The sequence below is a fragment of the Pelodiscus sinensis genome, chromosome 20 (assembly GCF_049634645.1).
Source record: "Pelodiscus sinensis isolate JC-2024 chromosome 20, ASM4963464v1, whole genome shotgun sequence".
Taxonomy (NCBI): domain Eukaryota; kingdom Metazoa; phylum Chordata; order Testudines; family Trionychidae; genus Pelodiscus; species Pelodiscus sinensis.
In genome coordinates this window covers 12,524,427-12,552,267 of record NC_134730.1, presented here as the reverse complement: position 1 = coordinate 12,552,267, position 27,841 = coordinate 12,524,427, and the positions used below count along the sequence as shown (strand labels likewise).

General features: G+C 49.2%; 1 protein-coding gene across 2 annotated transcripts in view; it reads left to right on the top strand.

Annotated features, from left to right (window-relative positions):
* The first annotated feature begins 7,074 nt into the window (after positions 1-7,074).
* The window catches only part of SLC16A5 (solute carrier family 16 member 5), a 39,740-nt gene continuing 18,973 nt past the window's right edge, over positions 7,075-27,841 (top strand). Inside the window, exons 1-2 of one of the 2 annotated variants that reach the window (XM_025178130.2) lie at positions 7,075-7,464; positions 11,132-11,413. In XM_025178130.2, coding sequence (XP_025033915.1) covers positions 11,197-11,413 — 217 coding nt within the window. In that variant the 5' untranslated portion in view covers positions 7,075-7,464; positions 11,132-11,196. The remainder of the gene's footprint in view (positions 7,465-11,131; positions 11,414-27,841) is intronic. The other variant, XM_006136411.4, reaches the window with a different exon arrangement.

Sequence of the window (27,841 nt, the reverse complement as noted above, 5' to 3'; positions counted from 1 at the left end):
GACAGTTCTATGGCTGTTCTGCAGAGCAGGCCTGAGTTAATGGTCCCATTATCCTGGGGGCTGTCTTCCGGCACTTTAAAAGAAAATCTTCTCTCATTTCTGTCTGCAGCCCATGCCACTACCTCAGGTTATTTTGACTCCCGTTTTCACAAACCAAGCAGGGCCTGGGTTAATCAGCGCTTGGACGGGATTTCCAGCTCTGCAGGAAATGATGCTGGGAATTCAGTGGGCAGCATTCTGCATTGGTACTGAGGCAGTACTTCAGCATGGCTATAGGATGGCGCTGTGTTACGGGAGGGGGCAGTCTTTTAGGTGTAGGGTTGCACCAAAAATCACTGGAAGACATTGAGGGAGCTGCTTTTCTTAGTGTCCCATCTGCTGGAGTCATGCAATTAGGAGAGAATCACAGCTGTCATTTTTAAATAAAAAAGGCAACGTTTCTAACCCCCATGGTCGTGGAGAAAAGCTGGGAAATGTGACAGGAGCGCACCTAGAGGCTCAAACTAGAAAAGAGATGTTTGGTTTTTAAGAAGCTCTCATGATCTTTAAAGCAAATCATGATTTGGGAAAACCTGACTCAAGGTTTTTTAGTGCTTGGCATGGGTGCAATTGCAGGGAAAATTTGTCTTTCATGAAGCGGGTTTTACCCACGAAAGCTCATGATACCATCTACATGTTTTGTTAGTCTTTAAGGTGCTACTAGACGATTACTTATTTTCAGTGCTTTTTTTGTAGGAAAAAAAAAGCTGCTGGTACTCCATGGGAAAAGGTGCCGGTACTCCAAGGGAAAAGTTGTTGAGCTCTGAGTGGAGGTGCCAGTACTGCATCTGGAGGTGCCGGTACTGCGTACTGGGCAGTACTGTCACAAAAAAAGCACTGGTTATTGTTTACGTTTTTCCTGCATAGGGAGGACTGTAATTCGGTCCCAGGCTACATCTACACTGGCATGATTTTCCAAAAATGCTTTTAACGGAAAAGTTTTCCGTTAAAGCATTTTCGGAAAAGCACGTCTAGATTGGCAGGATGCTTTTCCGCAAAAGCACTTTTTGCGGAAAAGTGTCCGTGGCCAATCTAGATGCAGTTTTCCACAAAAAAGCCCCGATCGCCATTTTCGCGATGGGGCTTTTTTGCGGAAAACACTACTGTGCTGTTTACACTGGCCCTTTTGCGCAAAAGTCTTTCGGAAAAAGACTTTTGCCCAAACGGGAGCAGCATAGTATTTCCGGAAAAGCACTGACAATCTTACATGAGATCCTACACGCATCTCCCCCTCTCCCAGAAGTAATTTTTTTAGCAGACTGTCCAGCAGCATGGCTCAGTCCTGGCTTGCACCGAGTCTGGGACCTACCCCCACTGCGGCTCTGCATTAAAGTGTATTAGGAGCCAGGCAGGCAGGCAGCCTGGCTCAGTTCCAGTTTGCGCCAGGTCTGGAAGCTCAGACCCCACCCCCGGACAGGGGCTGCTGCAGTGTGGGGTGGCAGGCAGCTGGTGTGAGGGGAGCTGGTTTTTAAACCGGCTCCCCTTGTGGACCAGCTCCCGCCTGGCACCCTGCACTGCTGCCTCTGGTAGAGAGACAGCAGTGTGGGGAGGCAGGGGGCTCCCTGGGATTGAGGCTGGAGTGCACTGGCTGCTGCCCTGCCCCTGGGTACTATAGAATAGTCAACTAACCGATAAGAAATCGCGAGGTTAATCGACTATTCAATTAACCAATATTTAACATCCCTAACTCACATGCCCAGTATGGTCTGGACGTCTCAGAATCAGGATAATGGCCGGAGGTCATAGGAGATGAAGGAGGTGGCAGCCATGATGGTGAAACTCACTCCAATTAAACCGGGAGCTAAAGTGGCTTTCTTTAAAGACCCCAAGAGGGAGTTATGGATGGAATTATTGTATTCACAAATTTAGGCTTAATTTCCAACAGACACAACCTACAATAAGTATAGAGGGGTGTAATGGGTCTGGGACAGCGACATGACCTCCCTCTGACCAGGAAGAGCCCTCTAAGACCCCTTGGTGGGCGGGTCCAGCCTCACCTAACCCCACCCACAGGAAGCAGGAAGCCAGAAGCATGGGTATAAGAGCTCAGAGCTTAGTTGGAGCCTGGTGGCCGAACAGGCCAGACACCCAGCCTCAGCTCCTGCAGCAAAGGTCCAGCTATGCTGCACCCGACAGAAGGACTGGGTTGGGCTGCCAGGACCCCTGCCGGCCCCTGACGACTTGCCTGGGCCATGGAGACTGCTGCCCTGGCCCGAAGACTCATGGAAAAGACCCCCCATCAGGCTCCGATTACTGGATCGGTCCCCATGTGTGCTTGCCTGAGCCAGAACTGGAACCAGTGGACACTGCCAGAACCTCCATCCCCAGCTGACCCCGAGATGCAGCACCTGAGCCAGTTAGGCCTCCAGGGGGAACTGGAAAGTGTCCCAGGGACCGTCAACCCCAGGGCAGTTGAGGAGATGGAGGTTGGGTGGGCAGCGCGTTGCAGCTTGGATCCCCACTGATGCACAGACCTGGTCGGCGTGTTGCAGTCCAGATCCCTGCCAACCCTGTGGCTGCCGTGCTGCCACTGTCAGTTCCCTCTGTGGAGGCAAAACCCCTGCGCTTGTCGGCTCTCCGCCAGCTAGGAGACCCGACCTCCACCCAGCTGGGACTTGGCCAGAGCCTTGAACTGTTGTCGAACCCCACCCCCCTGTAAACTTTTGTCTTTCCGCCCTGCGCTGACCCAGGGCTGGGCCTGATAAACTGCTTGGCTACGTCTACACTGGCCCCTTTTCCGGAAGGGGCATGTTAATTTCAGAGATCGCAATAGGGAAATCCGCGGGGGATTTAAATATCCCCCGCGGCATTTAAATAAAAATGTCCGCCGCTTTTTTCCGGCTTTTAGAAAAGCCGGAAAAGAGCATCTACACTGGCCCCGATCCTCCGGAAAAAGCGCCCTTTTCCGGAGGATCTTATTCCTACTTCAATGGTCTTCCATTGATATCCGTTTTAGTAGTTAAATTCCTGGACTATCATTGCTCTTTAAAAGTGCTGTCATATGGGTGGAAATTGGGTAAATATTGTATTTTATTAATATCATCAGGACTGCGTGTTGTGTAGTCTTGCCTTAATCTTTGTATCGGTAAGCGGGGGAATGGTCCTGCTATTGTGGGGAACTTTCCTGGCTTCCATACTACCCCGGTGAAATGGACCAGCGAAAGGATCTGAGTCCCTGCTCCCACTTCTTTAACCCAAAGGCCTCCCTGATCCTGAGGGGTCCCCTTCCACTCTCCTGAGTAGCAGAGTCCTCGAAATCCCAACAAGGCTAGGCCCAGATTTTCTGGGGCTTAATCCCCAACCTTGTAGTCACTTGTGGCAGGGGCTAGGGTGTCCTCACTCCGGGGTGCTCACTTCACGCTGGATGCTTTCTTGAGCCAGTGATCATTACATACAGTTCAAAGCAAATACAATTTATTAAACGGCAACTGATTAAAAAGAAAAGAATAAGGAAAAAATGAAAAGGTTAAATGAGAACACTCAGGCCTGCTCTGTAGCATGGGGATGTCACAAACAGTAGTTTGCAGAGTGTAAGGACAGTTCACAGTCTGCTCTTTATAGGTCCCAGGGCTCTTTCTCAGGCCTTGGCTGTGCTGCGGGGGGGGGGGGGGGGGAGGGAGGCTGCAGGTTGGGCACGCTTGCTCTGGTGGTGACCACAGGACTTCAGGCTCTAGGCAGCAGGACCACTCTCCCAGTTGGAGTTACAATCCCTCTCCAAGGGTATGTCTACACTACCCCGCTAGTTCGAACTAGCGGGGTAATGTATGCATACCAAACGTGCAAATGAAGCCTGGGATTTGAATTTCCCGGGCTTTATTTGCATAAGCTGGCCGGCGCCATTTTTAAATGCCGGCTTGTTCGAACCCCGTGCCGTGCGGCTACACGCGGCACGGGCTAGATAGTTCGAACTAGCTAGCCATTCCGAACTATCTGTACGCCTCGTGGAACGAGGAGTGTTTTTCTCCTCAGTTGGGGGCCACATCAGTAAAGGTTTGGTGGTTTTTTTGGTCTTCTCATTTGTGTACAACCCCCAACTATTTTTTCTGTGGGTCAGCAGCCCCCAAACCCAAAAAAGTTTCCCTGCCCCCGGTTTTCAGTCACTACTCCCGGCTCTCAATGTTCTGTGCTGTTGTTTAGATCTAATTTACCCTTAAATGTCTTCTAAGAGACCAGTAAGCAGTGGAAGTGTTGGTAATGCTGCTAGACAATATTGACCTCCTGTGGTCCAGCAAATTCTCTGGTCCTGAGGATGCTGGACTAGAGAGGTTCAGCCTGAAGTTGTTTAATCATACTTCACGCTAGTAGTGGTTAAGCAGGTTCAGAATAGGATTTAACAATTCTGTAAGTCACACACTCCTAGCATATTTTAATCAGGTTGTTATTTATATGTGCACAGCAGAAATAATTAAGTACAAACTCCATCACTCACACACAAATCAAGTTAGTTAAAGGCAGAATTGTATGGAGGCCTCAGTGATCACAGCACAGGGCTGGGGGTCAGGAGAATTGGGTTCTGTTCCTGGCCACACCATGGACTCTCGGGGTAGCATTGCACAAGCCAGTTGAGGATAGCGTAGCCACCCTTCAGAAGTGAGTTACTATTTCATGAGCCTTTGTAAAGTGCTTTGAGACCTCAGAATAGGAAGGCACCGGAGAAGGGCAGCACATTATTACAAGGTGACAATCTCAAAAGCTCCTTCAAACAGCTTTCCTAGGGGCTTAGTAGGAATAAGAGATCCTCCGGAAAAGGGCTTATTTTCCAGAGAATCACGTCTAGACTGGCGCTTTTCTCTGGCTTATCCCCAAGCCAGAAAAAAGCGGCAGCTATGTAAATGCAAATGCTGCAGGGGATATTTAAATCCCCCATGGAATTTGCAATTCCGAAGTCTACATTAGCATCCCTTTTCCGGAAAGGGGTGCCAATGTAGACACAGCCTATATGCTTGTGTTTCATACCATAATAGAAACAAAACAAAAAAACCCACTCAGAGAGAGCCCCTAAATCTCTTCCTCTTCACACATTATGGTCTCTTCTTCTCATAGTTCTCCCCAGAGCTACCCTTTTCCCCCTCAATCTTTCTTTCTCCCATCTTCTCGTATTCTACTCATTGCTTTCCACCTCCATTTCACCTTCTCTAGGGACAACTTCAGTTTCTCCCTCATGGCTTCCATTCCTCCTTCAAGGTCTGCTACCTTTCTTCCTCTCCTCTCCTCCCATCCCAATCCCAACATTCACACTTGACTCCCATTTCTAACTACCCACTTGCAGCAGACAGAGCCTGAAGCACCCACAAACTCCCTGCTTCAGTGCCAGCTAGGTTTCCAAGTGCTTTATCTAACCACATGGATCAAGTTTCAGGTAAGACCAGCTCTTCCAGAACTCTTTGATATAGCAAGTCCTGCTGAGGGAGGTTAGGACTGGAGTATTTAGGAGTGGAGGGGAGTAGGGTGGGCCATCTGTTGGGTATTCATGTGGAAAGGACTTTTGAGGAGAGGTGTCTAGTTACTGCAGTTCAGAGGCAGCCAGAAGTCCTCTCAGGTTACACATCCAATTAGTGTTCTGTGAAGGAGTAAACAGAACACTCCCCGGGGTGATGACATGTAATCACAATGGATACCATGGTATCAAACTTCATCTCCGCTCAGTGCCATATCATCTCTGTATCAGATAACCTTCAGCTTTGGCTTAGCATCTGCATTCAGATCCTCAAAAAGATTTAGGGTATGTCTACACTAGCCCCCTAGTTCGAACTAGGGAGGCTAATGTAGGCATTCAAATTTACAAATGAAGCCCGGGATTTAAATATCCTGGGCTTTATTTGCATGTTCCCATCCGGTCGCCATCTTAAAATGCCACTAGACCAGACTAACTGCCTGTGGCTAAACGCTGCAGTTTAAGGGTAATTCAAACTAAGTCCTTAGTTCAAATTACCTGTTACTCCTCCTCCAGCGGGGGCTCTTGTACATTTCAAAGGAGGAATGCAGAATTGCCTATCGACTAGTCAAAAGACTATCCAATAAGCAAATGCTTATCGAATAGTCGACTAGTCTTTAACATCCTTAATAGAGATATGGGAGTTGCATAGAGAGTTAAAAAGCCTGAGATTTGGGATAGGGGATACCTGAATCTTCAAATCACTTTAACAGCCAGTCTCTAAAATTCTCACCAAACATTGTTATTCCTTCTCCAGCATAAACCTGAGCAGAACCATAGTTCACAGCGCCTGCGACTGTAGCTTGTGGTTCCAGTCCAACTAGATCCAATGAAAATGAATAGTCTAAGCAGTACCTTAAAGACTAATAAAACATGTAGATAGTATCAAGAGCTTTTGTGGGTACCATGAAAGCTCATGATACCATCTACATGTTTTGTTAGTCTTTAAGGTGCTGCTAGATTATTCAGTGTTTCTTAAGTTTTTCCAGTTGCAGACTAACTCGCTACCCCTCTGATGCTTTAGATCCACTGAGGCAGGCTGAAGAAATAATTCAATCCCCTCTCAAGCAGATCTCAAGACTACCAAAAAATGCCTGTGAAAATCCCTGGCAGATCTCCCACTCCGTCCCTTCCGCTGATTCTGTGAAGTCCTATGTGTAGATTTCTCCCAGTGGATTTGGCCCTCTTGCTTTGACCATTCCAATTCCCCGCTATATCCTCTGCCACTATCGCTTGGATCTACGAACATGCCATTGGTCCAGTCCTATCTCCAGCAGATCTTGTACAACCAGTTGTGAATCAAAGCAACTCCCGATTGTTCCGGTTCACACCCTCCCCTAGACTCTGTGTGATCACAGGGTGGATCTGACCATTTCCCCCAAAGTCGCCAGTTAATTGCCACTGGCTCCCAATATGCTCCTGGTACAATTTTGTTTCCCCCAACAAAACAACTCCACACACACCCCTCCCCCATCCCATGTGGTGCCCTTTGGACCTACTCCCTTCCCTAGGGCGTGTGACACTGAAGAGATTAAATTACTTCCCAAAACTTCTGCACACACACACACACACACCCATGCTGTGTGATCCCCAGGGGATTTGATAGTTTCCCACGTCCACTCCCACCCCGCCTATAGATCAGGCATCATCCTCTGGGGATGTAACTTTTCCCCTCCACCCCCAGGTGCTCTGCGACCCTCCCTTCCTCCCCCAGCCACAGATGTGCCTGCATGGAGCTGGACGCACCCGCCCTGAACTTCCCCCTCTCGCCACAGATGTGCCTGCACGGAGCTGCTCTGTTGACTTGCATCGGCTGTGTCTCCTCCCTCGCAGGGCGAAGGAGAGAAGCCAGCACTGCCCTTCCAGGAAGAGGACCGGGGGAAGGCGGAGGAGAGAGCCGCGGGTGCCCTCTGAGCGCCCCGCTCCTTCGTGCCCTCCCTCCCCGAGCTCTGGGCCGGAGTCACTCCGGATGGCGGCGCCTGTGTGAACAGGTAAGCGGAGTGACTCCGGGGGTGTGGAGGAAGGAACGGCCTCGCAGCCGCAGCAGAGCGGAAGGGAGCCCGGATCTCACAGCTGGGCGCTCCCGGGGCCGGACGGCGGGGCGGGGGAGGGGGTCTCACGGTTATTGCCTGACTCGGGCGCCCGGGGCTGTGACCAGTGACCCCGCCGGAGAGAGAAGCGGGAGCGGGGCTCGGGGGTGGCTGGCTGGGCAGCCCCCCACAGCGGAAACCGGCAGTGTCACCTCCTGCTGCCGTGCCCGGGGAAGGGCAGGCTGGCTCATCGCCGGGCGCTGCTCTCTGTGCATCCTCCCGGCCGGCTGCTGCCTTGGAACTGGGCCTGGGCCCTCAAGCCGGACTGGTCTGCAGCCAGGGTTTGGGACAGGGGCTACCCGGCAGCCAGAGCTTGGACCTCTGTCCCAGAGCCCCTAGGGGACCCTTTGGGCAGAGCCCCAGAGGGCTCACGGGAAACTCTCCTCTGCCAAGCCAGACCACCCTGATCCCCTCCCAGCAAGGGAACCAGAAACACGCCTGGCACTGGAGTTCTCCGGAGAGCATGCCAAATCTGGTCCTCCAGCCAGGCTTGGGTAATGCCCACAAGGTTGGGGCTCATTCCTGGCCACAGTCTGGAGGGGGCATTCTTCCAACCACTGACCATACCTTACTCACTGTGGAGAGAAGGCTGGAACCTTCTGTGCTGAAAGTCTGGCCGTGCCAGGGAAAACTGAGAGCAAACACAATGGAACTAGCCATCTCAATTCTGGGTTTCACCTTACACTAGATCTTTCCCTGCCTTTCTCTCCTTGCTCACTGGCACTGAGAACAAGGGACACAAACCTGCCCCACCAGTGCTGCTCTCCCCTTGTTCCCTTAACCCCAGGAAGCAGTAGCATTTTTTCATAGCTGCCATAAACTGGTATGCAAAGGGCCACAGCTGAGCACCTTAAAAAAAAAAAATCTCCAGGTGTGTACATGGGCTAACCCCACATTGCATATTGGGAAACTGAGGCACAGATAAGCCAGCAGGTAGAATCATAAGGTCAAGAAAGTGATAGAGTTGGGTCTGGAGCACAGGTCTCTTGCTGCTCACTCATGAGCACTAACTGCACCTTCTACCTAAGAATGTCAAGTAAAAGCATGAACATTGGTAACCTTGATTGGCCCCCAAAGATTGATTTGGCCATAGAGACCAAGTAATCTCAGCGGTGGTGCCAAGACTGAACTATAACCAAGGGGCAAGGTGAAGGAACTTCTGCCTCTGCTGTAGAAGCAGAAAGGCCTCGTCAGTGTCCTTTCCTGTTAATCCGGCATCTGAGCGGAGCATGAAATTCACACATTGAGAAACACCTTTAACAAAGGATGAGGCACACCTTGATAAAATCAGCTTCTGCTCTTACACAAGGCTGGTAATATGATGGGGTAGCTGCCCTTGTGCATCAGAGGGGCTTAAGATGAATCCCAGCAGTGGTTAAGAGGGAATAGCTCCACCTGCTGTAGCACTCCACAAGTGGCAACCTGTATTACAAAGGGCTTCTGTAGTCTAACAAGACACAGAATACCGGACCAGATGAACTTCCAGTACAGCAATTCCCGTGGACCGAACATGCCCTTACTAGCTTGCTGCAATCACTTAATTACTGTGGGGAGAGTCCATGCAAGGCTTTGTACAGCTGCATTTCCTTTGTCGTTCCACTTGACAGAGCCAGGTGAATTGGCACCGGATTGACCCTGTTCCCATTTACCTTTGTTGAGGCAGAATGCAGCTGGCATGACACTATGGTTGCTGAGGTTCCTTGCATTAGTCTGTGTATTATAAGCAGGATGTCTCAGCATTCATTCAGAGGCAGACGAACCAGTGGGATCAGATTGCTGAGGAGGGAAACTTGGCCTGTAACGATGGACAGTAGGTGGAGTTGGTAGTTGAAAGCTACAGCAGGTGTGTATTATGGTGAGAGTTTAATTAGTAGGCAGTGAGCCAGCATAAAAAAGAAATCTGGTGGGATTGGGGTTGGCAGGGATCAGTAGCTGGACAAAACAGTCCGAGTTGTGCAATCGGGAACAAAGACAATTCGAACTGCAGTGTTCTGGGCTGTCTTTGTTTGGGTTGTGATTGCTGGGGACAGACGTTAAGCCATGAGTCAGCTAAATCAGAGTGATCTGACCATAGCAGAGGGATAGCCCATGAACTAGTCAGTTGCATTATCTCTGCCCAGACACAGCGTACAAAGAGTTAAACTGTGCCAATCATCCCCCTGTTTTTTTGTGTATGTGCCCCCACCAAAGCCTTTCTTTTTGTGTCTCTTTGAGTCTGTCTGGTCTCCAGGATAAGGACTATCTGTTTATGAACACACTGCCCAGAACAATGGGGCCTTAGAGTTAGCAGGGCTCTTTGCTACTGTAAAATAAATGTTTAGTAATAGGGTGTGAATTTGCCTATTCTGCATATATAACACGTGTTAATCATATTAATTTATAGAATGGCTATTCTGGTACCAGCCTGGTGTTTGATGCAGACTCTCAGTTAATTAAAGTAATGGGGGCTTTGAAATGCTGAGCCTGGAGTAGATTATTCCATTAATTAATTTTTATTTTTTTTTACATAAAACTATCTGGGAGGAGCAGCATTGAAGGCTGGGGCTGCTGACTTTAGGAACATTAGCAATCACATGCCTATGTTACTGGAATCAAGATAAGTTAAATCAACACTTAAAAACCTAGACAAATCCCCAACAAACAGCTAAAACCAGATCAATGTTTATTGCAAGAAGACTAGAACCTCAGACTGGGAGACCTATATTTCATTCTTGGTTTTGCCAGTGTCTCCCTGTGGGAGCCAGAATAAAGTCACGCTCGTGCCTTGTCTTTGCCTGTTTCCCCATTTGAGACATGGGGATATTGATATTGGCTGTCCTTTGAATGGGGCTCTGAGAGCCACAGGTGAAAAGTCCTGCGTCCATGTCCAGCATTGCACGGTGCCCTGACGGTTGTCGCACATGGAGCCTGGCAGGCTGCCCAAGAGGAGTGGCTCTCAGCTGACTGCTTCATGCTACTGCTGAACCCAGAGAGATCCGCTCTGGGAACTGCCACCAAGTTTCGTCTGGCTGAGACAGGGTGGAGCAAGACCCGTCTCTGAAAATACCAAATCCCAAGCTGTTCAAGACTTTAACAATCAGGACTTGCAGCTTAGGCTGTACCCAGGAGCAGGCAGGGGCTGCACAGAGGTGCCCAGCGCTGCTTGTCCTACTCAGCAGAGCTATATATAATTGTTATTACTGTTGGTATTTGCATCAGCTTCCTTCTCCCCTTAGCAGGAGGATTTTATTACTTTAGCTACCCACAGCACCGGGACTGTGTGCTGAAAGCAGGTGAAAGGAAAAACAAGCTCTAGGAGGGAGCGGGGTAAGGCCAATTCATACCTCCAAGGGGGCGTGTCCAGGACTCTAGCTGGACACATTCAGCCTCTTGTGAAATAACAGGGGAAGGTGGCTCATTTCCTAAGCACTGTGGTGCCAGGATCCTGTGGTGAAAGAGATGGGAAAGTGTTCTGAGCAGTGAAGGGCAAGACGTAGCAGGCATCGGAGGGCAAGACATAGAAGGCATTGGTTCTTGTGGCCAGAGAGAGCAGGTGTCTGTGCTGTGATTCTCTTTCCATTGCTCCCAGGGCTACTGTGTGACAGCTGAGCTGATTTTTCAAACAGGTTGGCTTGGAAGGAGGTGGAAGTGGAAATGTCCAGAGGAGGAGCAACACATGGGACCTCCGAGACTCAGGACCGGGGATGGGCATGGATGGTCTTGTTGTCCACTGTGCTGCTTCAAGGACTGACGCTGACCTTTCCCTCTTGCATCGGAATCTTCTTCACAGACCTGCAGCATGAGTTCCAAGCCACCAACAGCGAGACATCATGGTTCCCATCCATCATGACAGCAGTGCTGCACGCGGGCGGTGAGTAAGATGCCAAGTAGCTGCCTTTCTCTTCCTCTCCTGGCTAGGCAAGTGCACAGGGTTCATTAGCTAAAGCATCTTTAAAATGTCATGAGAGTAGCTATGGTACTGCCAGCTGGAGGGCTGGCTATGGGGAGGGCGACAACACCCAAATATGAATCCACAGAAGGTTGATTGTGGCTGTGTCTAGACTGGCAAGTTTTTCTGCAAAAGCACATTCTGTTGCGGAAAAGCTTGCCAGCTGTCTACACTGGCCGCTTGAATTTCCGCAAGAACACTGACGATCTCATGTAAGAAATCAGTGCTTCTTGCGGAAATACTATGCTGTTCCTGTTTGGGCAAAAGTCCTTTTGCGCAAAAGGGCCTGTGTAGACAGCTCAGATGGCGATCGGGGCTTTTTTGTGCAAAAGCGCATCTAGATTGGCACAGACGCTTTTCCGCAAATAGTGCTTTTGCGGAAAAGCGTCCGTGCCAATCTAGACACTCTTTTCCATTAAAAGCATTTGTGGAAAATCATGCCAATCTAGATGTCACCTGACTGTTCCGTGACCTACATGAAATGAGTTTGATGGGTCTCAGCACACTATTGGTCTTTGCTGAGTATCAAAGCAGAGAGGTCACGGGTTGGATGGGACATAGATGCAGAACTCCTCTCACAAGCCCAGCTCTGCCTGGAGGCACCTTGGCAGGGTGAGCCAGGTGCCAGAGAGACTAAAGCTTAAGACAATCCCTTTTGCACCCTGTCTCCAGAATGGGAAAAATGCATTTCCTTTTCCATGAGGGCCCCTTGAAGAGCCCGTCTGGTTAAGGATGTTAAGAGGCGGGTAACTGGATAATCGTGTAGTTGATACAAATTGTACTGACTACACGATTAGTCGATAAGGGAAGATGCTCAGAAGGAGCTACCCCTGCTCTGGCTCTGCAGTTTAAATGTAGTAAGAGCTGGGCGCACAGGCTACCACAAACAGAGACTGCTCCAGCAGCAGCCCAGGTTTATGGGGGATCCCAGCTGGATGGGCCTGGACAGGGTCTGCTTCGTGACAGCAGCCTGTGTTCGCAGGGGTCCCAGCAGGGAGTTGGGACCCCCTCCGTGGGCAGGGGCTGCTTAGCCGCAACAGCTCCTGCTCGCAGGCAGTCCCAACTCCCAGCTGGGACCCTCTGTGGACAGGGACTGCTGCCGGAGCAGCCTCCCATGGCCCCACCTCACTGCTGCCTCTGACAGAGGCAGCAGCACGGGGGGTTGGGGGAAGGCAAGTGGTAGCACAGAGATGATGCTGGGGGGGGACTGGCTTTTTAAGCCAACTCCTCCCACCATTGGCTCCTGCTCCCCCCCCTTGCTGCCTTGATGTAGAGGCAGCAATGGGGGGAGATGCGAGTAGTCAACTTGACTATCCCATAAGCTTAGGCTTATCAGGTGGTCAACTAATCGACTGTTCTTTTACTTCCCTATGTCTGGTACACCTGTCTTCCTGGCTTCCCTGTCCCTCTCACTGTCCCCAGAGAGTAGGGGTCTCCTTGCAAGTACAATGGGACAACTTTGCCCTGCAGGTTCAAAGACATGCTTTTGCTAGACCCCTCTGTCTCTCTGAATACAAGACAGCTGGATTAAAAGCAACTCTTGGGCTGTGATGCAAACCCTGGACAGCAGCCAGCTACATCAGGGAAAGAGCTTAATGGAGCTGGGCTGACTCCAGGCCCACCTATGGTGGCGGGAGGATGGAGCAACTGCCCTGGGGCCTAGCAATTGAAAAGGGGAAGCAGCCAGAGCCCCTCGCAGCACACTCTGGGCAGCACTTTGGGCTAACCCCAGCTCCACCCCTTCCACCTGAGGCCCCACCCATTCCAGGGCATGGAGCTATCCCTCTCCCTGCCTTGCCCGGGGGCCTGGTGAATCTGTCTGCCCCACTGACTGACTCAAAGCATCACAGAACCACAGAAGTTAGAGATGGAGCAGGGCCCAATCTGACTCAGTTCATGCTGGACAGGGGATGTTTTTGCTAGACACACTGAGCTGCCAGAGACTGAGTTAGTTTCATCCCTGCTTGAAAGGGAGGTATAAGCGGTGTTTGGTGTCTTTGCAAAGTGAAGGCTGCTCTAGTTTGTGCCACGGATTTCCTAGGAGCCACACGAACAGAGGCTGGGAGCAGGGTGCGCTTACTGGACATGATTTCCCACTCCATGTCACCCACTTTGGGGCACCTAGTGGAGGAGAAGTTGTGGCCATGTTGTGCACCATACACCGGCAGACATTCCACTGCTAGGGGCCCAGCATCCTGGGATGCTTTAGAGCAGGGGTGGACAATAAGCAGCCCATGGGTTGGATGTGGTTCACCAGGGTTAGCCTCCGTTGGGCCACTTTATTTACCTGCAGGTCCACAGGCACGACTGCTTGCACCTCCCATTGGCTGTGGACTGCTGTTCCTGGCCAATGGGAGCTCTATGTTACTTCCTGCCGCTCCCATTGGCCGCGAATAGTGATGCACAGCCAATGGGAGATGTAAGCAGATGTACCTGTGGCAGCACAGGTAAATAGAGTGGCCCACCAGGAGCTAACCCTGGTGAACTGCATCCAACCTGTGGGTTGCTTATTGCCCATCCCTACGTCAGTGGAAGCCTGCATAAAGCAAGGGTGACTTGAGCCATATGACGAGAGCGTGAGCACTGGCTGATATCTAGCACCCCAGAACCAGCGCTCTGTTTCTTCTAGCTCGCTGGTTTGGCTCCTGAGCCCCTCTGAATGCTCTTTTCTCTCAACCTTTTGCTGTGCTGCAGCTGCTGCCTCCAGGACCTGAAACCTCTGGTCTCTAAACTCTGCTCCTGTCGCAGAAGGTGCAGATTCCACTTTGGCTAGATGTGCAAGCAAGTGCCTGAGCATTGTTGCTGGGAGTTTTTGTGGAAACAGAGATGTGAGGCTGGGAAACGGTCACCAAGCAGGCAGCTGGTGCCACAGACAGCGCCAGCCACGGCCCTCATTACTTCCATGTGTAACCCCAGGCCTGAAAGATGATCTCCTTCCTTCTCTGCAATGTGCTTTGTATTAAAATGCCCACTCCCAGGCTGTGCAAGGAGTACAGCCGTCGACACATGATCCAGGGTCAGGGCTGGGGCAGGTGAGAAGCTATGGTGAAAAGGGAGCTACAAGAGTAGTAACAGTTAGCAGCACTTAACATGATCAAAGAACTATGTCATGAGTAACTCATTAATCCTCACAGCCCACCCGGGAGATAGGGAGGGGAGTATTAGTGATGTAGTGACAGAGGAACTGAGACGGGTTGAGTGACTTGCCTAACATCATGTAGCAAGTCAATAACAAAGGGGGGATTAGAAGTTATGTACAGGCAGTCCCCAGGTTACGTACAAGATAGGGACTGTAGGTTTGTTCTTAAGTTGAATTTGTATGTAAGTCGGAACTGGTACATTGTAGGGGAAACTCTAGTCACACATTTCTCCAGAGCTCAGTTTTATTCTCCCACACCTCACTTCCCTCAGTCCTTTATTCTCAAGCTGAGCTGTCTGCTGAGAAAAGCCGCTCTGCGTCTCCCTGGTCTGCTGGGGGGGGGGGGGGGGGCGCTAGCTTCGCATCTCCCTGGTCTGCTGGGGGGAAGCAGCTAGTGCGGGGTTGCCTCACCCCGTTTGTAAGTAGGGATCCGATGTAAGTCGGATCCATGTAACCCGGGGACTGCCTGTGCTGTTAACTACTAGCCCCCACTCAGTATTTTAGCCCCCATTTTACCAGACTTGTTGGAGCTACATCTTATGGGGCCATAACAGTCCTCCCACTTTTAACTCCCATCTGAAGACTCACTTCTCCTGTGACATGCACAAGAAGAGACTCAGCAAAGTGATTATGGCATATAGATGTACAGAATTAGCCCACAACTCCGTTCCTAACTGTGCTGCTCACAAGCCTTCACATCATTTTATTGCCAGGACTTTACCACATCTTCCTCCTCTATTGTTCTGTTGCCTGTGCTGCATCATGTCTACAGTCAGCTGTAAACTCTTTGCAACAGGGACTTTGTCCTTTTATCTGTACTGAGCAGGCCTGTAGCACTATTTGATACAGTCTCACATGATATTCTTATCAATAAACAAGGCAAATACAACTTAGATGGGGCTACTATAAGGTGGGTGCATAGCTGGTTGGATAACTGTTTTCAGAGAGTAGTTATTAACAGTTCACAATCCTGCTGGAAAGGTGTAACTAGTGGGGTTCCGCAGGCATCTGTTTTGGGACTGGTTCTGTTCAATATCTTCATCAATGATTTAGATATTGGCATAGAGAGTATGCTTATTAAGTTTTCAGATGATACCAAGCTAGAAGGGGTTGCAACTGCTTTGGCGGACAGGGTCATAATTCAAAATGATCTGGACAAACTGGAGAAATGGTCTGAGGTAAATAGGATGAAGTTTAATAAGGACAAATGCAGAGTGCTCCATTTAGGAAGGAGCAATCAGTTTCACACATATAGAATGGGAAGCGACTGTCTAGGAAGGAGTACGGCAGAAAGGGATCTAGGGGTTATAGTGGACCACGAGCTAAATATGAGTCAACAATGTGACGCTGTTGCAAAAAAAGCCAACATGATTCTAGGGTGCATTAACAGAAGTGTTGTGTGCAAGACACGAGAAGTCATTCTTCTGCTCTACTCTGTACTGCAGCCTCAGCTGGAGTATTGTGTCCAGTTCTGGGCACCACATTTCAAGAAAGATGTGGAGAAATTGGAGAAGGTCCAGAGAAGAGCAACAAGAATGATTAAAGGTCTAGAGAACATGACCTATGAAAGAAGAGTGAAAGAACTGGGCTTGTTTAGCTTGGAAAAGAGAAGATTGAAAGGAGACATGAGAGCGGTTTTCAGGTATCTAAAAGGGTGTCACAAGAAGGAGGGAGAGAAATTGTTCTTCCTTGCCTCTGAGTCTAGAACAAAAAGCAATGGGCTTAAACTGCAGCCAGGGAGGTTTAGGTTGGACATTAGGAAAAAGTTTCTAACTGTCAGGGTGGTTAAGCACTGGAATAAGTTGCCTAGGGAGGTTGTGGAATCTCCATCTCTGGAGATATTTAAGAGCAGGTTAGATAAATGTCTATCAGGGATGGTCTATACCCATGGTCACCAACCCATCGATTGCGAGGGCTCGACTGGTCAATTGTGAGGCATTCGGCACTGCCCCATTTCCCAACCCCAAGAAGCACCACTCCCTATCTCCAGTGACAATGGAGGTAGTGCTGGCTTCCTGCGGGGTAGACGGAAGTCCTGCAGTTGCACGCCACTTCCGGGGGTTCTGGAAGTGCGCTGGCTGCTCCCCTCCCCCAGGTCTGTGGCATACCAGGAACTTGCAGTGGGGCGGGGGGGGAGAGTCCCCAGAGGTGGCATGCGCTGGGGCTTCCCTGCTCTGCGGGCAGGAGGAGTCGGCCCAGGAGGAGGCGCGTGCCTGGGCTTCCCTGTTCTGCGGGAGGGAGGGGGGAGAAGACCTGGGAGGAGGAGGGTGTGGGGGACTCCCTGTCCTCAGCAACACCCTGTCCCCTGTCCCCACTGGCACTCTGTCCCCTGCTGCAGAATCCTGTCCCCTGTCCCCTGTCCCCACTGGCATCCTGTCCTGTGCCCCAGGACCCACTAGCACCCTTCCCCAGTACCATGTCCCCTGCTCCCACCAGCACAGTTGGGGCCACATTTGTGAGGCCTGGGGGGGTTTTGGAGGAGTTACTTTTTTGCATCTCACTTGTGTGGCCCCCAACTGACTTTTCTGTGGGTCAGTGACCCCTGACTCAAAACAGGTTCCCTGCCCTTCTCATAAATAAAGACAATGCAGAAACTGTTTGTGTTTGCCATAGTTCTTCCGCTTTTTTTAGTGGAAGAGCAAACATGCTCTTTCGGTAACCCCTTTATTCCTTGTTCCACGAGGAATACGGGGGGTTCCGAAAGAAGGGGTTTTTCTGACATATGGTCCAGTTTAGACAGGCCAAATGTTGGAAGAACCTCTTCCTACAGAAGAATAAAAAAAGTGGCAATGTAGAGTGTATAAGGGCTGGGGACAGCAAGTGATGGAGAGGAGGAGAATCAAGAGGGCAGGGCTTCAAGGAAGGGGTGGGGTCTTGGGAGAAGGATGGGGTGGTAGATCTCGGCTTGTTATGACATTTACAAAGTGATCTTGGGTGTAAAAATGTTGGAGACCACTGGTCTAGACAGTACTGGGTCCTGCCATGAGGGCAGGGGACTGGACTCAATAACTTCTCGAGGTCTCTTCCATTCCTAGTATTCTATGATTCCATCATAAAATAATACATAGTAATCTACTATATATTTTAAAAACTTAGTCTGTCTGTGTCTGTGTATGTGTCTGTCTGTAAGTCCATTTGTTTGTTACCTAAACAGTAAGAGCTAGAACCACCAAATTTGGAATGCAGCTTCCTCTTGTTATAACTTAAAGCAAGGTTAGGGACAATGGGATATGCCTGGAATGTGATTGTCTCTCATAAAATGGAAAGGGAGGGGTCTGTTAGGAGGGACAGTTATATTGTAGAATGACCACAGGGGGCAGGAAGGGGCCCGAGATGGGGACCGGGACGGCTATAATGCCATAGGGCCAGCAGGGGGCATGGTTGAAGAAAGGGAGAGTTATCTACTAGCTATTTCAGCGAATTTGTCTGTTTATGTGTCTGTTTGTGTGTCTATCTGTCCCCCAGCCAGGGGACTTGTACCCCTTCTCCAGCTGTACCCATTGCAACTGCAGTGGCCATGGACGGGCACTTCTCACCTGGCTCCAAGCTGCTGTGGTGAGAGAGGGCTGGGGTAGTCCTCTCTCCCCAGGGCAGCCTGCATACTGAACTCCTCATCTCCAGCCCTACCCCAGAATGGCACTTGAAAGTAGGAATAAGGGATCTTCCAGAAAAGGGGTTATTTTCCGCAAGATCCCGTCTAGACTGGCACTTTTCTCCGGCAAAACCCCGAGCCGGAAAAAAGTGGCATCCATGTTCATGCAAATGCCGCGGGGGATATTTAAATCCCCCGCGGAATTTGCAATTCCGAAGTGTCTCATTAGCATCCCTTTTACGGAAAAGGGTGCCAGTGTAGACACAGCCTGTGTGTATCTAATTTTTATACATAATTACATAATAGTAATATGTGTCCACACACAGATACTACACAGGTAAAGCTGAGTGATATAGGCCATACAAAAACCAGACATACCTCCTCAGAGGATTCTGGTTGAATCATGATAACTACAAGACCAAAGTGTGAGTGTTCACACTCTCATTAGTACTCTGAGCATCTGTTCTAGCTTTATTCCTGTTTTACCGAGCTGAAGACTATCATGAGGTAGCATGCTAAAATCATATGCAGAACAGCCCTCCATTTAGTACCAATTTTGTGCGGAAAAGTAAACTACCTAAGCTTTAGGTGTTTAAGAATCAAAAATAAATCCTGGTCTTATTTTTGGAGTCCATCAGTGGAACATGACTCCTCAAGGGTCTGTTTTGGGACCCGTACTGTTTAATATCTTCATCAATGATGTAGATATTGGGATAGAGAGTACGCTTATTAAGTTTGCAGATGATACCAAGGCAAAGGCACAAAATGAGATCAAACTAGCTACAGGCATAAAGGGAAACAAGAAGACTTTTTATAAATACATTAAAAGCAAGAGGAAGACCAAGGACAGGGTAGGCCCACTGCTTAGTGAGGAGGGAGAAGCAGTAACAGGAAACTTGGAAATGGCAGAGATGCTCAATGACTTCTTTGTTTCGGTCTTCACCGAGAAGTCTGGAGGTGTGCCTAACGTAGTGAATACAAGCAGAGAGAGGGTAAGTTTAGAAGATAGGATACACAAAGAACAAGTTAAAAGTCACTTAGGAAAGTTAGATGTCAGCAAGTCACCAGGTCCTGATGAAATGCATCCCAGGATACTCAAGGAGCTGATAGAGGAGGTATCTGAGCCTTTAGCTATGATCTTTGAAAAATCATGGCAGACAGGGGAGATTCCAGAAGACTGGAAAAGGGCAAATATTGTGCCCATCTATAAAAAGGGGAATAAGAACAACCCAGGAAACTATAGACCGGTCAGTTTAACGTCTGTCCCAGGGAAGATAATGGAGCAGGTAATTAAGGAAATCCTATGCAAACACTTGGAAGGTAATAAAGTGATAGGGAATAGCCAGCATGGGTTTGTGAAGAACAAGTCATGCCAAACTAATCTGATAGCTTTCTTTGATAAGATAACGAGCCTTGTGGATAAGGGAGAAGCGGTGGATGTCATATACCTAGACTTTAGTAAGGCATTTGATACGGTCTCGCATGATATTCTTATTGATAAACTAGGCAAATATAACTTAGATAGGGCCACGATAAGGTGGGTGCATAATTGGCTGGATAACCGTAGTCAGAGAGTAGTTGTTAACGGTTCTAAATCCTGCTGGAAAGGGATAACAAGTGGAGTTCCTCAAGGGTCTGTTTTGGGACCCGTACTGTTTAATATCTTCATCAATGATGTAGATATTGGGATAGAGAGTACGCTTATTAAGTTTGCAGATGATACCAAACTGGGTGGGGTTGCGACTTCTTTGGAGGATAGGGACATAATTCAAAATGACCTTAGCAAGTTAGAGAAATGGTCAGAGGTAAACAGGATGAGGTTTAATAAAGAGAAATGCAAAGTGCTCCACTTAGGAAGGAACAATCAGTTTCATACATACAAGATGGGAAGCGACTGTCTAGGAAGGAGCATGGCGGAAAGGGATCTAGGGGTCATAGTGGACCACAAGTTGAATATGAGTCAACAGTGTGATGCTGTTGCAAAAAAAGCAAATATGATTCTAGGTTGTATCAACAGGTGTGTTGTAAGCAAAACTCGTGAAGTCATTCTGCCGCTCTACTCTGCACTAGTTAGGCCTCAGCTGGAGTACTGTGTCCAGTTCTGGGCGCCACATTTCAAGAAAGATGTGGAGAAATTGGAAAGGGTACAGAGAAGAGCGACAAGAATGATTAAAGGTCTAGAGAACATGACCTATGAAGCCAGGCTTCATGAACTGGGCTTGTTTAGTTTGGAAAAAAGAAGATTAAGGGGGGACATGATAGCGGTTTTCAAATATCTAAAAGGGTGTCACAAGGAGGAAGGAGAAAATTTGTTCCTCTTGGTTTCTGAGGACAGGACAAGGAGTAATGGGCTTAAAGTGCAGCAGGGGAGGTTTAGATTGGACATTAGGAAAAAATTCCTAACTGTCAGGGTGGTCAAATATTGGAATAAATTGCCAAGGGAGGTGGTGGAATCTCCCTCTCTGGAGATATTTAAGAACAGGTTAGATAGACATCTGTCAGGGATGGTGTAGGTGGAGCTTGGTCCTGCCTTGAGGGCGGGGGGCTGGACTCGATGGCCTCTTGAGGTCCCTTCCAGTCCTATTATTCTATGATTCTATGATTCTATGATAAGGAGGAAACTGACCTGTAAGAAGAGGCTAAAAGAACAGGCAACAGGTTAAATGAATTCTTGGTGTGAATGGAGCTGCACCCATAAAACATCTGACCCATTCTGGCAGATTGTGGCTACAGAAATGACTCAGAGTATTAAATACATCAAAGAGGAAGAAAAATGGTTTAAGCTGAGTCATGGATTAATAGTTATATAAAAGGATGAAATGGTGCAAGGGAAATGTAGGCTTGATGTCAGGAAAGATTTCCCACCAGTAAGATCACAAAGACTGATCAGTCCCCAGAGGGAAGCAGTGGCAGCCCCAGCAGCTGAGCTTCATAAACAAAACCCTCCGGGACGTTCTGTAGGGAACAATCTGTCACTGGTAGAAGCTGGACGGGAGTAACTCCGGTCAGCTATTAATAGGTTTTTCCATCTCTTATTTTTAGACTCTGGTATTACTAAGTAAACATACTTTTTCAAGGGGGGACGGGAGTGGTCTGATTATTTGGACTGAGCCTCAAAAGACCTGCTGAGAGGATACTACACCTGCAAACATGAGGGCTGTGTCTACATTGGCACCCCTTTCCGGAAAAGGGATGCTAATGAGACCAGTCGGAATTGAAAATGCCGCGGGGGATTTAAATATCCCCCGCGGCATTTGCATGAATATGGCTGCCACTTTTTTCCAGCTCGGGGTTTTGCCGGAGAAGAGCACCAGTCTAGACGGGATCTTTCGGAAAATAAGCCTTTTTCTGGAAGATCCCTTATTCCTAGTAGGAGGAAACTCCCTAAGGAGGAAACTCCCTAGTAGGAATAAGGGATCTTCCGGAAAAGGGCTTATTTTCCGAAAGATCCCGACTAGACTGGCGCTTTTCTCCGGCAAAACCCCGAGCCGGAAAAAAGCGGCAGCCATGTTCATGCAAATGCCGCGGGGGATATTTAAATCCCCCGCGGCATTTGCAATTCCGACTGGTCTCATTAGCATCCCTTTTCCGGAAAGGGGTGCCAACGTAGACACCGCTGAGGAGTTAAGAAGTCTGTCCTCATGGTAAAGGTGCAACTCTATGGGTCAGAAAACCTGGCCTCCAGTTTTGGCTCTGCCACGGACTCCTTGTGTGATCTTGAGACACTCAGGGGTCTTCTTCTGTGCCTCCATTCCGCAGCTTTGAGACAGGGATAATACCACTGCCCTCCCTTTCTGGAGTGTTGGGAGGTGCTCAGATACCAAGGGGGCCATATTAGTGCCGTAGACAGAGGAGGAGGAGGAGGAGGCCTCCAGTGGCACAATTCTGAAGACAGTGCCTTACATCTCCTCTGCAGAAAATGCTCCTTGAGTGACCTGCAGCCTCTCACAGCCAGTGCTGCAACTCTTCTATCTGTGTAACCTGGGAGCAGGGAGCAGGATAGTACCGGCGTGCAAGGACACCTCTCCACAACCACCCCCTGCCTCTGCATGCTCAGACAACTAAAATGTACCGCATCAGGTTGGGATTTCAAGACTCTTATGACTTAGGGTTAGAATGGGGCGGGGGGGGAATCCAGCTGGCTCCAGAACTCCCCTCGGAATGGACTGTGTTTTGCTGACCTTCCTGGGTCTCCCTCCCCGTATGTCTCTGTGACTGTTGTGTAAACAGACTATCTGAGCTGGCACTAGGGGAAAGGAGAACATGCTGGCCAAGGTTCAACATCTGGACTGCTTTCCCAACTTCCCACACACACCACCACCACTTCCTGTGCTTACTAGAGGTGACACTGTGAAAGAAAATACTGAGTCATGCTGATGTCAAGGTTGCATGGCATGCAATCAGCTGCTGTCTGATTTGTCGTGAATACATGGGTGGCAACCAGGTGAGGGATTCAAAGGAGGTTATTCCTCTGTAGAAACAGCTGGGCCCAGAAATGTAAGAAATGGGTGCAGAAGAAGCCTCATGGGAAATGATTTCATTTAAAAGATATGTTTTTTAAAGCCCTGTGGAGATAATTAGACCAGTTCACACTGCTCCACCTAGATTGAACTGGTATCTGGAGCAGAGTGAGATGTGCATATAAGTCTAAATATTCAAAGTGACTAGAGATTTTGGGTGCCCAACTTGAGCCACGTGATTTCCAGAGGGCAGGTATTCAGCACTTTCTGAAAGTCCAAGTTGCTCATCCCAAATCACTAGACATGCCTAAACATTTAGGCCATAGGAGTTAAAGTGTCCTGGTTCTAACTTCTTAGTACAGGAATACCTACTAAATTGCCTTAATACAAAAATGGGCTTTTGGGTAGAGGCAAGGAAAAAAGTATGTTGGACTGTTAACAGCAAGCTTCAAATAAATAACAAGACACATTTACACTGTAGATCCACAGTGTGATGTAGATGGGATGTAAATGCACTTACCTCTGTTCCGAGTACCCAACTGAAATGAGCTAGGCTAGGCTGTCAGGGTACGTCTACACTACAGCGCTAGTTCGAACTAACTTAGTTCGAATTAGTTAATTCGAACTAAGCAAGTTCGAACTAACGCATCTAGAACTAAAAACTAGTTCGAACTAGCGTTTTGCTAGTTCGAACTAGCAAGTCCACATTGAGTGGACTCTGAACAGGGCTTAATGATGGCCGGAAGCAGTGCCGGCAGGGCATAAAAGGAGGACTTAGAGCATGGAGATACTGTCTCAGGCTAGCCGAGGGCTGCGCTTAAAGGGTCCCGACCCCCACCCCGGACACACAGTTCTAAGGGGTGCCCCGCTTGCAAAGAAGTTCTGGCTTGGAGTGCCCTGAGTGCCCACACTGGGCACATCACACCACTCGGCCACCAACCCGGCTGCACTTGCCGCAGGCTGCCATCTGGGGAGAGGGAGTAATTGGGGGGCTGCAGGAGAGCTTCCACCCCCAGAAGCCCGCAGAGCCAGCCCAGTCCTCCCCATCGGGGGCTCGTACCCCATTCCTCCCTCACCTCCTTCCACTTACCCTTCCCTAGCCCCCCTTCTTATTGATGTACAAAATAAAGATAACGTTTCTTCCAACATTGACTCTGTCTTTATTGAACAAAACTGGGGGAGACTGGGAAAAGGAGGTGGGAGAGGGGAAGAGAAAGGCTGGGAGAGGGGAGGGCAACTAACATGATCAGGGGTTGGGAACAGGTCCCAGATGAAGAGAGGCTACAGAGACTGGGACTGTTCAGCTTAGAACAGAGGAGACAGAGGGGGGACAGGATAGAGGTCTCTAAAAGCAGGGGTTGGGTGGAGAGGGTGCATTCAGAAAAGTTCTTCCTGAGTTCCCATAAAGAAGGACTAGAGGACACCAAAGGAAAGGAATGGGTAGCAGGCTTGAAACTAGTAAGAGAAAGTTGTTCTTGACAAAGCAAATAGTTAACCTGTGGAACTCCTTGCTGCAGGAGGCTGTGAAGGCTACAACTAGAACAGAGTTTAAAGGGAAGTGAGATCAAGTCATGGAGGTTGGGTCCATGGAGTCCTATTAGCCAGGGGGTAGGAGTGGTGTCCCTGCCCAAAGTTTGTGGAAGGCTGGAGAGGGATGGCACGAGACAAATGGCTTGGTCATTGTCTTCGGTCCATCCCCTCCAGGGTCCCTAGGGTTGGCCGCTGTGGGCAGACAGGCTACTGGGCTAGATGGACCTTTGGTCTGACCCAGGACGGCCATTGTAAGCTCAGGGCTCAGTGTCGGGGGTCTCAGTGGACCCCCTTGATTTTCATGCACACCTGGTCCTGGGTGGCCAGGCTGGCAGCTCTCCTGCCCTAGACGGCCACTTTCCTGTGCCTAGTGCGGAGATCGTGGACGAGGTCCACGATGTCCGCACTAGCCCAGGAAGGTGCCCGCCTCTTGCGGTCCAGGGCAAGCTCCCGGGAGCCGCCAGCCTGGTCCCGGCAAGAGGGGGTGGGCTGGGGGGCATCGGGTGGGTGGCTCTGTGCCGTGCCAGGTGCAGGGTCTGCTAGCTGGGTGCTGGCAGGCTTGCACCTGGCACGGGCACCGTAGCCAGCCCGTGCCCCTTTAAGGGGTCCGGGGCCGGGAGGGGGGCATAGAGTTTCCCTGGTGTTGGCCAGAGTGGCCACCAGGGAAACCTGGGGAGGGCTAGCCTCCCACTAGTTCGAACTAAAGGGCTACACAGCCCTTAGTTCGAACTAGCTAGTTCGAACTAGGCGTTAGTCCTCGTAAAATGAGGTTTACCTAGTTCGAACTAAGCGCTCCGCTAGTTCGATTCAAATTCGAACTAGCGAAGCGCTAGTGTAGCGCATAGGAAAGTTAGTTCGAACCAACGTCCGTTAGTTCGAACTAACTTTCTAGTGTAGACATACCCTCAGTGAGTTCAGGGACTGACCACATTGTATTCAGGCTCCCAGCATGGCTGAGATGGATGGGTGGGATTTTCAGCTCTCACTGAAATCTCTATCACTGGCTTCAATTGGAGCAGAAGCCCAACCCAAACCTGAGTAAACTACAGCCAATCCCAAACCCAACCCAACCCAAGCCTCAGAATGAGGAGTTGTTTTGTACCCAACCGCCTAAAATGTAATCATCCCAAATATAAATCACCTCAAACTAAGGGCTTGTCTACATGAACAATTAGTTTGCAGCATGATAGGTGGAAAACCTACCCTACATTAGCCTGACACAGTCTAACTACCCACTTGCTTCTTTAAAAGGGGACCAGATCAACGCCTGTTGACAAACTGTTCTGATGCATTTCAGTAGGGTGCATGTGCACCCTAATATGCCACAGTCTAACCATCCATGTGCATTAGGAGGAACATTTCCAGCAGATCTAGAGAAGTGATTATTCCCCTTCTTTGGCAGTGGTGAGGCCACATCTGGAGTACTATGTCCAGTTCTGGGCCCCCTACAATAGAAAGGATGTGGATGCATTGGAGAGGGTCCAGCAGAGGGCAACCAAAATGATTAGGGGGCTGGAGCACATGATCTACAAGGAGAGGCTGAGGGATTTGGGCTTATTTAGTCTGCAGAAGAGAAGAGTGAGGGGGGATTTGATAGCAGCCTTCAACGTCCTGGAGGGAGGTTCCGAAGAGGATGGAGAGAGGCTGTTCTCAGTAGTGACAGATGGCAGAACAAGGAACAATGGTCTCAAATTACCGTGGGGGAGGTCTAAATTGGGTGTTAGGAAAAACTATTTCCCTAGGAGGGTGGTGAAGCACTGGAATGGGTTCCCTAGGGAGGTGGTAGAATCTCCATCCCTAGAGGTTTTTAAGTCCCAGCTTGACAAGTCCTGGCTGGGATGGTTTAGTCGGGGTTGGTTCTGCTTTGGGGAGGGGGCTGGACTTCATGACCTCTTGAGGTCTCTTTGAGCCCCTGCATTCTATGATTTTATGACCCTGGCAAGCTAGTGTAGGGGAGTTTCTCACCCCAATGTTCCCTATGCTAATTTTTCCACAGAAACAAGTCCTCAGTGAGAAAAAGCTACTAATCTGAACCGAGACTCAGTATATGCTTTGCAAATTACATCAGATTAGCCCCAACACTTGTAATTGGGGCCAGGTCAGATTGCACAGCAGAAGTAAGCCAATGTCAAGTGCTTTGGAAAAAAAGCAACTCCTCATAACAGAGACGTGACCTAAGAAAAGGTGAATGCGTGAGAGGCCAGAGGCATCAAGGGTTGGCAGGAGAAGCAATCCTTTGGGGCAGTTATTCCAAAAAGAAAATAAAGACGAGATGGGCAGATCCCATCAGGGCTTTCTCCTGCTACAAACTGATGCCTTTTCTGATCACATGTGGAAACAGCTGAGCTTCCCATGTGCTGCCCCTCCTCTATGCAGGCAACATCTCTTGCTAGCAATGGAAAAGAGCACAGGGTCCAGTGGCTTTACAATGCTTTCTTAGACCACTAATGCCAATCTCTGTCCTGATGTGCACCAAGTACAAAGTTCCTGACAGGATGTGGTCAGAAATACCATTGCTTTTATGTTCCTGATTACAAACACATGCTTCGTGGGAGCTCAGGACTTCAATGCAAAGTCACGTACAAGGACATTAAGTTGATCAGAAACCCATCAAAAGGATAAGGAAAGTCCAACCTCACACTAATAAAATGTATTCTCCAGAGGCTAATTCTGGGGCACTTAATGTAATTTACTGGTTACACAATGTCACAAGCCAGTTATGGTTACTCTGCATGCCAAGCAGTATTTCTCCCTTTCAGCATGAGGACAGGTAGGGTGTGTCTACACTTGTAGCTGGAAATAAGCAAATTGCGTAGCTTATTTCAAGTCAATTTTGAAATAGCTTATTTCGAAATTTGGCGCTGTCTCTACACAGCACTTATTTCAAAATAAATCACTATTCCAAACGTCCCTTACTCCTCATGGAATGAGGTTTACAGGGACGTCGGACTAGCACGCCCGTTACATTTTGAAATAATGGGCAAACTCAAAAGACATTAAATAGCTATTTGGAGATACTGGAGGTATCCCAAAATAGTACTGCAGTATAGACGTAGCCCCATAGTATCTTCCTCCAGGGTAGATTGGCAGAGGCCCTGGAGGTTTTTCGCCTTCCTCTGTAGCATGGGGTACAGATCACAGCTGGAGAATTCTCTGCATCTTGGGGTCTTCAAACTATTTGAAGGCTTCAATATCTGAGATATAGGTGAGAGGATTATTCTAGGAGGGGGTGGCTGAGATTCTGTGGCCTGCATTGTGCAGGGGGTCAGATTAGATGATCATATTGGTCCCTTCTGACCTGGGAGTCTGTGAGTCTGTGATTAGCTTTTGCCTTCCTTACAGTTGTGTGAAGAAGGGCTAACACAACTATAATAAGAGGAGTCAACGTGGTGTGAAATCAATGTAAGAAGAGAATCAGGCTCCGTGCGTGTGTGTGGCTTTTGTTGTGTCTTTCCATCTTTGCTGACCTGCGTTTTAGGTGCAGTGCAGATCTTAATCCAGGCAACATTGCTATGGTGCTCAGGAATGTGAAAAATCCACACCCTGAGCATCATAGCTGTGCTAGCTTAACTCCCCTTGGCATGGAAAAAACTAGGTTGATGGAAGCAGTTTTCCATCAACTTAGCTAC